The following is a 12450-nucleotide window of genomic DNA, read 5'->3' as shown; positions in this document are numbered from 1 at the left end:
CACGTGTACGGATTTTGGTCGTGAGAGGTTGTGTAAATTGTCTGAAAGCGATAGCGATTTTGACGTAGGAACTCTCCAAATTGAATATCAAGAGGTGAAACCATATATGTATGAACCTATGGCTGTTGCAAAGCAATCAGTGAATGTGGCTCACTGGTTTGACCGTGCGGCCTTGGAATCAGACAGTGACTCGGCCGACTCTGATCGCAGTGACCCCGGACCTCAACAAGACTCGCACCTAAACGATTTATCCTGGTAGTTATGATATATTCCTACTTTCGTCGTAATACTAAATAAGAGCCCTTTTGAAGAATAATTAAACTGTCCTCCCTAGTGGATATAGGTAATGATTACTTGACAGTGCGCCAGTAGGCCACATTAGCCTGCCATCCGCGGCATTATACTATTTATAGCCTACTCTAAGCGAGGAAATATACCTTTATCTCATTTCCACAATGATTGTACAGAATCCCTCAGGATTCTTGACTTGTCAGTTACAAGCAAAAGTAAAAATGTTGACCTCCAATCTTCTCCTTTTTGCTTGAGCGTTGCTGGTCCGTTTCTTCTTTGACTGCTTGGTTTTGTTTCACGCACACAATCCACTCTCTCCGCCTTGTCTCCTCTTCCGGAAAAAAACAACCCTCCAGCTTCACGCACACAATCCACTCTCTCCGTCTCGTCTCGTCTCCTCTTTTGGAAAAAGCCAACCCACTCGCTCCGCCACTTCTCCTCTTTCGGAAAAAGCCAACCCTCTTGCTCCGCCTCTTCTCCTCTTTCGGAAAAAGCCAACCCACTCGCTCCGCCTCTTCTCCTTTTTCGGAAAAAGCCAATCTTCTCACTCTGCCTCTTCTCCTCTTCCGGAAAAAGCCAATCCACTCTCTCTGCCTCTTCTCCTCTCTCGGAAAAAGGTAAAAACTTCTTCCTGAACCGGTTCCGTTGTTACAGTTCACTGCACAACAATAAGGCATGTTTTTTTCTTTGGAAATTCCTGAACGCACGTCTGCACTCAAGCTGAACGGCAATGTAAGTAAACGGAAGTGGACTCAACTCAAGCGGTTTGTTTGTCTTAAATGATGTCACGTGCCGAGTGGTCACGAAAATAGCCGAACAGAAGTTCGCCGCAATCCGCACTAACTTATTTTAATTATTACTTATTAACAATACTTCTTGGGACCAGAAGAAAATTACAGAGGGTTTTTTAACATATAAAGTTTCAATTGTGCATAAAATTAAAACCGTTGTCTATGAGCTTTAAAGTGACACAGGTAGATGTATTAAAAAGATTAATAGTACCCTGTGGTGCTAGAATAACCCTTAGGCACTTGACTCATATGCTGTATTGCCTGCTACCTCATGCCTGTGAAGAAGAATGAGCTGGAAGAACACTGCGCGCTAATGTTTACACTTGGGTACGGAAACGGCCAAAATTTATCCTCATTATAATATTATAATGAGCGAGGTTGCAACAAACATGGCGGAACCGGCGGCCTCCGACACAGAAGCGAGTGCTTGAGAGCTTTCAAGCTCACAGGTACGTTTAGATTTGGAAGATTTCAATTCTAACCTGTATAAAAGTTGATGTTTCTCAAAGTGCACTCTTTTGTCACTCACCTGTCCAGCAGCATCTTAGCAAAGTTGGCATCAGATGGTGCATTTGTTTCGCCTTTTTGGCCCTCCATTGGGAAAGCTGCCCAGCAATATTTACTCGGCTTGTCTGCTGTGTGATTTTTACCCTTCTCTTTTCTGGTGCGTTTTGCCTTTGACAATGCCAGATACTTCCTTAAAATCGTTGGGGTTTTTTGTCTCGATTTAGGAGTCTTCGTTCAATCTGGGCGATCCGCCATATTTGCTGTGGCTCCGTGGTTGCGACCTCTGACCCACGCATGACCTCACGTGACTTTTCTGAACTGGCTGCCAAGCGGTTTGTAAACAGACTAACACATGGTTATGACGTCCCGCATTAGGAAATAAAATGTATTGAAACAAGATGATGCATGCCAACTATGGGAATGGGTATCAGCTCAAACAATTCAGAAAGTGGAGTGGATTAAAATGATTCCTGAACTAGCACATTGACCTGTGTTACTTTAATTGTCAAACTTTATTGCATGTCTAAAAAGATACCTAACTAGCGGTCAAATCAGCACGTCCATGTCAGACTGCATACTGATTAACTAGAACAGGGCCGGCTCTAGGTCTTTGGCTGCCCTAGGCGAGATTGAGTTTTGGCGCCCCCCACCCCCCCACCCCAAGAAAAAAACCCTCTAATAACATCTAAATAACACTTTAATCTAATCACTCTATTCTATTACTATTAAACAATGTACGGTGCATGGACAATAAACAAGAAGTCATTTTTATCTTTTTCATTATTGTTATTATTGTTATCATTATTAACATAAAGTGTCACAAAGTAAAATGACCACACAAATTCAATAGATATCTCCATATAATGGGCAAAAACTCTTCCGCACCCTGTTCAAAGTGAAGTGCATGGACAATAAACAAGAAATCATTTTTAGTTTCTTTTTTGCTGTTAAAAGTTAAGTCATCTCTGAAGAATTAACAAATTAAATGAATAAAAATTTCTACAATTCTAAATTGTGCAAACTTAAGCACCCTGTTAGGACATCAATGGGCTGTATTTTCAAACAAAAGTGCTATTATGGGTACTTTGTTATTGAAGTCTATTGCTGTTTGCATCTAGTTAGCTAGGCAGACATTGATTCAGGCGTCTAAAATATTAATTTGCCACTATAATGGTTGATATGAGAGATTAGATCAGACTTACCTCTATACTTGGCTCTATTTGTTTCTTCCTGTAGCCTTATTTGCGCCCTTGCGCACCCGAGAGTTTGGGTTTCTTCATTTAAGCACTTGTAGTCTGGGCTATTGCAGTGGATAGCCATTCTCATTCCCCGATGAACACCGCTCCCCCCGCCCCCCCTTATAACCTATCATTGTGCATTTTTAGTAGGCATAAGGAAATCACCAACCACTACTGCGTAGGCTACACTTGTTTTTCAACCTTTTTGAGCCAGGGCGCACTTTTTTTCAATGAAAAAATCTCAAGGCACATCACCAATCGAAAATGTTGACTGAAACTAAAACGCTGTTGCCAATATTTACAATATACAGTCATTCTGTAATTTTCCACGGTACACTTGGTGATCTCTCACGGCGCACTAGTGTTCCGCGGTACTAGAGTTCGGCAGCACAGTGGTTGAAAACCAGCACCAGAAGGACATCCATCTCTGCTTTATTGACTATCAAAAGGCTTTCGACAAGGTGCGCCACTCTGAACTGTTCAAGATGCTCATCAGTATCCAAGTAGATGACAAGGACTTCCGCATTGTACAGTCGGTATATCGTGACCAACTAGCGGCCATCCGTCTCCCTTGCAGCACAACGAACTGGTTCAAAATCAAACGAGGAGTACGACAAGGCTGTGTCATGTCCGCGGACCTCTTTAATCTTGATTCAGAAATGATCCTACGCGAGCTTGAAGAAAGACCTGAAGGCATTATTATCAACGGCGTCAAGATAAACAATCTCAGATACGCTGACGATATCGTCCTGCTGGCTTGGTCCGAGGAAGAGCTCCAGTCCCTCTTCGATGTTACGGTTGATGCCAGCCAGCGCCTTGGTCTTAATGTCAACACAAAGAAGACAAAAACCATGGTCATTTCGAAATCAGAGATCCCACCAACGTGCCAGCTACGCCATGGAAACAACTCTATTGACCAAGTATCCTCGTTCAATTATCTCGGCGCCATTGTCACCTCAGACGCGCGATGTAAGAAAGAAATCTGTAGACGAATTGGAATAGGGAAGGACGCTTTTAGCAACATGCGCTCGATCTTCACTGATCGCAAGCTCTCGATGAAGATCAAAATCCAGCTGCTCAAGTCCTATGTATGGTCAATTCTTCTGTACGGCTGTGAATCATGGACGTTCACCACTGAGACTCGTAGAAATATTGAGGCAGCAGAGATGTGGTTTTACCGCAGGATGCTTCGCATTTCATACGTGGACCACGTTACAAACAAAGAGGTCCTCCGACGGGTTGGTATGGAGCGCGAGCTACTCCGTACGATTGATCAACGGCAGCTCAAGTTTCTTGGCCACTGTGTGAGAAAACAAGCACTTGAAGATCTCAGCCTCAGTGGAAGGATCGTGGGAAAGAAAGCCCGGGGAGGTCAGAGGAAAACATTCCTCAAGAACTTTGATCTCACCCCTGCAGACATCTGGGTCTTGGCAAGACAGAGGGAAACGTGGCATGATATGGTTCGCCAAGCGCCGATTCGGCGATGACACTCTCGACGACGACGGTTGAAAACACTGTACACCACTGATGCACTTGGTAACATCTCCATTCAATAACTCCATCCCTCCTTTTTGGTGGGGTTTTGGTCGCCCTTGGCGCCCCTGGGCACACTGTGCTCTAGGCAATCGCCGGCTATGCATCTGAGCGCTTGTTTCATTTCCCTGCAGTCTTGACGCACTGAGATTGTTTCTTGTTTTCAACGCGTTTATTATATTTTCCTCCAGGAAGCTCTTCGCTACATGGTTGCTTGAATGAGCTGCTAAACTGTCATTTTAATGAGAACACAGATCAACAAAGCAACTTTGTTTTATTAAAAAAAAAAACGTGCCAGGCACCATTGGAATATCTTGCTGCGAAACGTGTTTGGTGCATAAAAGACCTTTACTTCAGCCCAGACTGCTCAACGACACCGACAGACTGCTCCAAGTGCAGCCATATTCAAAACAAGCAACAGATCTATGTCAGTTATCTACGTTATGCAAAAACACTCTTTAGCCAACAACACTTCGGCTATTACATGGCCAAAACAGAGAATAGCCACGGATGCGCACTTGCGCGCCCGAAGACACACTATAGACAGGGCGAACCACTGTTGAGCGCTTATTGTTTCATGATTAACAACCACCACCCCACCCCACCCTGCTTTTTTTGACAAATCGCACCCTGACTACATGCTTTGCTGTACAATTAAATTAGGCTAAGACATTATAATGCTGACTCGTTTTCAGAATAGTGGAAGTCATAATTTTTCTCCCCCCGTTTCTGCGCCCCTGGATGGACGCAGCACCCTTAGCATTTGCCTATATTGCCTATGCCACGGGCCGGCTCTGAACTAGAAGGGCACTCAGTACAGTGCATACCTCAAAAAAAAAAAAAAAAATCAAAATCTAATCACTTGAACCTCCGATAATTCTAAAGCTGTCCACCAAATTTCATCAAAATCTGTCTGCTACTTTTTGAGTTACGTTAGGAACAGCCAAAAAAATCTTGGATCCACATACGTACTGTATCCAGATTTGCATCAAAATCTAAACAGTTGTTCCTTGGCCCATGACTTTCCTCAAAATTTCATCACAATCCTTTTACTAGCTTTTGAGGTACATTGGGAACAAACGGAGGCGAAAACGTAACCTCCATCTTTGTTGTAATAAATGTCAACCTTATCTTGATCTCTATAATGTGAGTCATCTTGAAAAGGAAAGTGTTTGATTTTGACTTCCATCGATACACAGTAACTCACACCTATGTGTGAATTTCATTTCCTGAAGTCCAAAATAGATATTAACATGTAACTGCAATATTTCAGACATTTGTGAATATTAATTTACAGGCTTAAATATTGTGTGAATTAAGATTTTGCAAGTTTTAAATGTATACATTCTAAAGGCAGTCTAACTGTCTGATGTATCTGCAAAAGTAAAAATCACTTTTACAAGTTTTAAAACTTTTTTTTTTTTTTAATCCTTATTCCTCATGGGTCTCGAAATCGGAAGTAACACACTGCCCTCTGGAGGCTGAATTTAAAATTACACACTTAACGTGCTTCAATCTATTCAAGTCCATTTATTTGTAATCTTTTAAAAATTTATTGAAAAAGTAATAATATAAAACAGAATGATATTTTTGTAATGTTATTTTAGAGGACTTTTCATATATGTGGTAGCTCAAAGTGCAAACAAGTAGTAACATGAAAATGATAAAATAGTGTAATAGAATGCACAGAATAAAATGAAAGATGAAATTAAAATGTATAGAAATACTGTACCCATCAAAAGTTTGGACACATTCTAATTCAATGGTTTTTCTTTTTTTTTATTAATTAAAAGACATTTCATGTCTTAAAGTAATGATGGATGTAATTTATCTTTACTTAGTTGAGCGGTTATTGAGATAATATGGATTACTACAGTTGTGGATGGAATAGAGCTATTTATTGTATTTTTATGATTTACTATTTATTGTGTGATCTCAAACACATTAAGAAGGCAAGGAATTGTGCTAATTAACTTTTGACAAGGCACACCTGTTAATTGAAAAGCATTCCAGGTGACTACCTCATGAAACTGGTTAAGATAATGCTAACAGTGTGCAAAGGTCATCTAGGTAAACAGTGACAACTTTGAAGAATCTAAAATATGAAACATTTAAAGTTTTTTTAAACACTTTTTTGTTGTTGTTTACTATATAATTCTATACATGTTTCAGATGTTATTTCATAGTTGTGATATCTTCAGTATTGTTCTGCAATGTAGATAAAAAGCAAAATACAGGAAAAACCTTTGAGGAGGGGTGTCCAAACTTATGACTTGTGTGTGTGTGTATATAAACAGAATAACATAAAAACAAGTATAAATTCAAATAAATTCATTCAAAGAATTTAAAAATAATGAAATAAAATTAAACTATAAATACCAAAACAGAATTCCTTTTAAAAAAGTGTGCTGAGTTTTACTGCTTAATAATGAACAATTATTCGCCAAAGGTGAAGTGAATATCAGTGAATAATAACCAAGACCAAGTCGAGGTTATTATTCACCGATATTCACTGAGCCTGAGGTGGATATTTTAGTATAAATACATAGGTGAATATTTTTTAAAATTCATATTAAAAAATAAGTTTATTTCAGACTTCCAAAACAGCATGCAAATGTAATAATGGCGTGGAACAGACTTGTCGCTTATCTATGCCGACTCGCATAAAATACTTTGTTTTGAAATACATAAATCTCAATGACACCTTATGTTTGAATAGTTTTAGACCAAAAGTTGTAGCATCTTTAGTGCTTTTTAGGAACAGCATTTTCTGTCATTTGTAATTCTTTCTCACTTACAGTGACGAAGCAGTTGGCTGACATTTTGCTCGAGCAATTATCGAGAAATAGTCCAAATTTCTCGGCCAGTCAGCATGCGTGATTTTTCTATAACTACCTGCTTATTTATACTAAAAAATGATATTGACTTGCACAATTTTGAAACATAATAACAAAAGCAGGTTTCTCCAGATTTTTACTATTTATGAGAATGGTATATAGAAGGCTGACATTTACTGACCTCAGGTCTTTCTTCAATTAGAAAGACATTCAGTGAGGTATACAGTTGCTAAGCCATTTAAAGAGTTATGTACTATGTGGGGGGGGGGCTTTTTTTTTTCCAGTTTTAGACTACCTGCCATTTGGTTTAGCTCAATCACTGCTCAAATGTGTGGCAGTTTCTGTTCAGCTGGCATATTTGTGTGTATCTAAGCTGAATTATATGTGCCCCCCCCCCCCCCCCCCCCTTTTTTTTAAAACAGCCGTATCATGATTTTCTCCAAGTTTGGCATTCAGAACATAAACCAGCTGACTACAGGGGTATGTTGCTGTGTATGGTGTACATTATTAAGACATATTTGAACTTCCAAAGCTGTTGCAGAATCATTTTAATATAGTGTTCAGGTATGATATTCTTAATTTGTAGGTTAAATTGGGGGGAAAAAAAATCTGATCTTTAAAAAAACCTTGAATCAAATTTATTGACTTTGCATTTCATACAGCAAAGCACAGCAAGATTGCTGAGGGCTACTAGTTTTTAAACTTGAATTATGTCATGTTTTTCCTTGAAGGAAATGCTTGAAATTACATGTGTGATAGAGATAGGAGGGGATTTAGGATTGGAGTTTGAAGAATATGCCAAGGGTTTCACATGAGGCAGTATAAAGGTACAGGTAGCCTGGTCTTTTTCAAACAGAATTCCTCTCCGTACCATGTCGATCATTTAAGGTAGCAGTTCTAGCTTGGCTTAGGTGCAGGCCACCCTCATGATAAAACCATGGCCTCTCCCAGAACAATTCCCAGTTATGAATAACTATTTTATTTCCACTGAGCACCAAGTATTCATGGCTAAACATCTGCTAAAAGATTTATTACCTTGTCTGAAGGCAGGATGAGGTCCAGACATTAAAATCCTTCCTCTGGCATGGCTCAACATAAACTTTTTCATCTACTTGTCCAGTCGGGCAAGCAGCAAGATTTTTCACTTGTGCTGACCATAACCTTTTTATTACTTTGTATTTACTAGTTTAATGAAAGGAAAGTGATTAACAAAGTTTATCAAAAAGCAAGTATAGTTCTGGTAATCATTATGCTTTCATAATTTTTTATTTTTCAATAAAACTCAAACTTTAACCATAACAATAAACAGAAACTATCCAGTGCCCCATTATGGTGCATGTGTTGTTATAATTCATTACCTGATCTGCAGTTTTAAGAGTTAGACTCACCCAAATTCAAAGCTTCTGGAGGAAATAAGGTTAAATATTGATTAATCCAGTAAACCATGAAGTACAAATTAATTTAAAGAAATAAAACTAAAAGAAAATGAGTTGGACATAAGGGTGACAGAATCATGTTGTGAATGAAAACAAACTGTGAGTGAGTTCGGCACTATCGTAAAATTCCCATGAAATGTTTTATGATGTTTGTGATGGTTAATGTGTACCACACAAAAAATACAATGAATGTCCAAATGAAATGAAAATTCACCACAGATATTTATTTTATTTAGGTATTTGATCACAATTTCTCTGATTTCAATTAATTTAAAGTCTCATAATCTATAATTAGTTATTACGCCATGGTTATTTTTACACGTGCACCTGCTGTACTCTGTTTCCCCAGAATTTTGTAATCAATAACACGCTGGATCACTGAGGTGATTGAACCTAGTTTTGTTGGAACTTGATTGATGTAACTCTGGAATAATTACTTTTAAAAATGGTGATTTTCAACAATCCCTAAAAGATATAAAAGCATAAGGTATCAGTACTATATTGTCTGGGGCGGTTATATGTAATACTCTGAGTCATTTTCTGTAGTCTGTACAGGGCTCGAAATTCATATATTTTTTCGCCAGCCAGACTAGTTACCTTCCAAAATAACTAGCCAAACAGAAAATCAGCTCACCAAAATTTGTTCATGTATGAATTTTACTTCTGTCAAAAATAACACAAAAGAGAGTAGTTACCATTGTTCATGACTAATGTGCGTTTATTTCAAGACCCGAGTATTTTGATACTGTTTTTTTTTTGCACACTTTATAAACTGGCATTTGCTGTTCCACGTCCTCCTCACGATATCCAAAAAAATGCCAGATGACTGACCCCTTACTAGTTCTTTTAGGAACCAATTCGTTCGCTTCCATTTTTAATTTGTCGCTGAAATTGACAGAGCTTACACGGTAGCCTATGCAACACCAGCGACTGCACGAACTGAGTCAGCGCTGAAAACCGAAACTAGGAAATCTTCCCGGAAGTTCCTTTTAGCACCGAGATGTCGCCCGGGATTGGTTGGCGAGTGCGTGACATTATTGTTTTTTTTTTTACCCTTAGGCAGCCTCTCACGTTACTGCCTGAGGGACAGGGAGAAAACCACCAGAAAAGGTTTTAAACAAACGCAACAAACACGAAACAAACGCAAGTCGGCAGATGACCATAAAATACTCGATAGTTACGATATAATAATTTTATGTATCTCACACAGAATTTTCGGAGATATATCGAGTATATTCGATATATCGCACAGCCCTAGTCTGAATCTTCGCTTCATATATATTTTTTATTTTCAACTAGCCAGCTGGGCTGCCTAGTGACAGGAATTACCCGCCAAATGACAAATTACGTCGCCTCGGGCGACCGGACCACCGTGAATTTCGAGCCCTGCTGTAAACCAAATTAGATTGGCCTATCTGTAGAAAATGTGATAAAATATGTAGACTGCTTATACTATTTATGTAAACTGCTTGTTATTATTATTTAACTCATATTTTATATTCTGTTGCAACTTTAAGCAAGTCTTCAAGGCCTTATCATGTAGCTGTAGGGGATCAGGACACTTCGTCCAATGACCATTTCGTCCAATAGTTGAGACATTTCGTCCAAAGCCTTTTTCATACGCACTATCAATTATTTTATACCATATGTGCTTTTTGAGCACATATGGATTGAGATACAAACAAACCATAATTAATTTAAGGGAGTGCATTAAGCACTATCAAAAACACATAGGCAAACAATCCAAAACAGCAGGCAATCTCATAAACGTGAAACTAGCAAAGGTTGGGCGAGGCACAAACAGGCTAAATCAGGCAAAGACAAAAATAGAAACTAAGAACAGGAAACAGGATCGGAAACCCAGGGAATCTACATGGGAGAATAAGGCTCGGTAATGCACACTGACGTGGTGTAATACTTTGCAGTGAACGTGTGTTTTATATAGGCACGCTGATGCCTCTTGATCATGTGCTGGTGAGCCTCATTAACAGCACGCATGCGAGAGTCCGCTTGGTGCGCGCAGTCTTGAGTGCATCCGAGCGGACTCTCGTACGTGCGCTGTTAATGAGGCTCACTTGCACATGATCAAGAGGCATCAGCATGCCTATATAAAGACTGAGAAAATGCACGTTTTCTCATATCTGGATATCATATCTCATATCTCGCACTTGCCAAGGATATCTGTCAAGTGCGAGTATAGATTTTCTATGTAACTTGGTCTAATAAAAACGATCTCTCCCCACAAGCGGCCCCAGCCGAACGTGCCTGAAGTTGACACTCGCTGATTCCCATCATTTCCGGTTTCGTTTTAATTTTGCAAAAATGTGTTTTGCTTTGGTCAAATTCCATTGACAATTCCTCCTTTTTTCAAACAAACAAATACCTGAAATATAAAATAATTGATAGTGCATATGAAAAAGGCTTTGGACGAAATGGTCATTGGACGAAATGACCTGTATCCAGCTGTAGCAGCAAGCCAGCTTGTATAGATAATATGCACATGAACAAATGACACTGTTAAACTCACCTCAGCATGTCTTTTACAATCGTTTACTCTCCCATGGACAGTGCTAAAGTCACTGTTAGAACCAGTACAGTGCGCAACACTGTCATGATATATATATATATATATATATATATATATATATATATATATATTTTTTTTTTTTTACCCCTATTAGGCAACAGGACACTTTCGTGTAGTCTGAGGTGAAGTAGGTTTTGTATTTTTGTTTTTTGGGGGACTCTGCCATGACGTTCCTGAACTGAACTGAACTGATGGAGACTCAGTCTGGGAGAGAAGACGTAAAGCCCACCCACACCTGATTGCTCTGTCTTGTTAAGTAGACCAATCAGGATGCGCTTGCTCGCTCGCTCACTATTCCGAGATATTGTATCTAATTCGTGGGCATCAGGGAGTCGCTATGCAAGAGACTCCCGAACTTCTGGGAGAGTTGGGAATAATTCGACTTGTCCTATTGGACAAGCAGATGCAGATTTGACTTATCCAGACCAAACATTTAGTTGTCCTGTACAGTCGGACTAGCGTTAATATCGAGCCCTATCTTGATTATGATCTCCAAGATGCCATAGTTCTTTGTGTCGAGGTTTAATGGCATTTACTCCTACATGTAGGATGACTGGTTTGACACTCATTGGCTCTCAGTAAAAATTTTTTTTAAATTTATTTGTAATAAATCTTGGTGACAAACTTTTGGTGGCTCTTGTGACTTTTTTGATGAGTCGCACAGTATCCCAGTCCAGATGCACTTCTCTGTTAAGACCTTTATATTAAAAGAGTGGCAGGTTTTTTTAAAAACTATATTAAATTAACTATATTTTTCAGTCTAACTATCAGCTTCAAACTTGCAGTAACTCTCTTCCTGTCTTTTATCACAAAATACAATGCTTATCTGTTATTTCTGTATTTTATAAAATCTGTTTCTTATCTCTGTTTTTTTCCATAGCAAAAATCTGTTGCTCGAAAGAAATGTGCTGCATGCAAGATTGTCGTTCACACCGTGTGTATAGAGCAACTGGAAAAGGTGAGTGTCCTAGCACTAAGCACTGGGGGCATATGTGACATCACTGCTTCAGTCAACCAATCCTATCCCTGCCCTCAGTTATCTCACAGGAAGTCTTCGCTTCCAAAGGAGTGGCTTGATGAGCTACCACACAAAGATCCATCTTTCAGAGTGAGACCACCATAGACCCCCTCTTTCCACCCCCTTCCCTTGCTCTCTCTCTCACTCTTGCTCTCTCTGATTTTATGCAACATCCTATAGGGCTGTGGCTTCTGCTTACCCCCAGTAGCATC

The 12450-nt window shown here is 39.3% G+C and overlaps 1 protein-coding gene across 9 annotated transcripts in view; it reads left to right on the top strand.

Moving 5' to 3' along the window:
- Positions 1 to 12450, top strand: part of dgkza (diacylglycerol kinase, zeta a) — a 502369-nt gene that overhangs the window by 317690 nt on the left and 172229 nt on the right. For 7 of the 9 annotated variants that reach the window (XM_060911482.1, XM_060911485.1, XM_060911483.1 and 4 more), the window contains 2 exons: positions 12101 to 12178; positions 12257 to 12328. In XM_060911482.1, coding sequence (XP_060767465.1) covers positions 12101 to 12178; positions 12257 to 12328 — 150 coding nt within the window. The remainder of the gene's footprint in view (positions 1 to 12100; positions 12179 to 12256; positions 12329 to 12450) is intronic. The other 2 variants (XM_060911484.1, XM_060911480.1) reach the window with 1 other exon arrangement.

The sequence above is a fragment of the Neoarius graeffei genome, chromosome 27 (genome assembly GCF_027579695.1).
Source record: "Neoarius graeffei isolate fNeoGra1 chromosome 27, fNeoGra1.pri, whole genome shotgun sequence".
Classification (NCBI taxonomy): Eukaryota; Metazoa; Chordata; class Actinopteri; order Siluriformes; family Ariidae; genus Neoarius; species Neoarius graeffei.
This window is presented reverse-complemented; position numbering and strand designations above follow the sequence as displayed.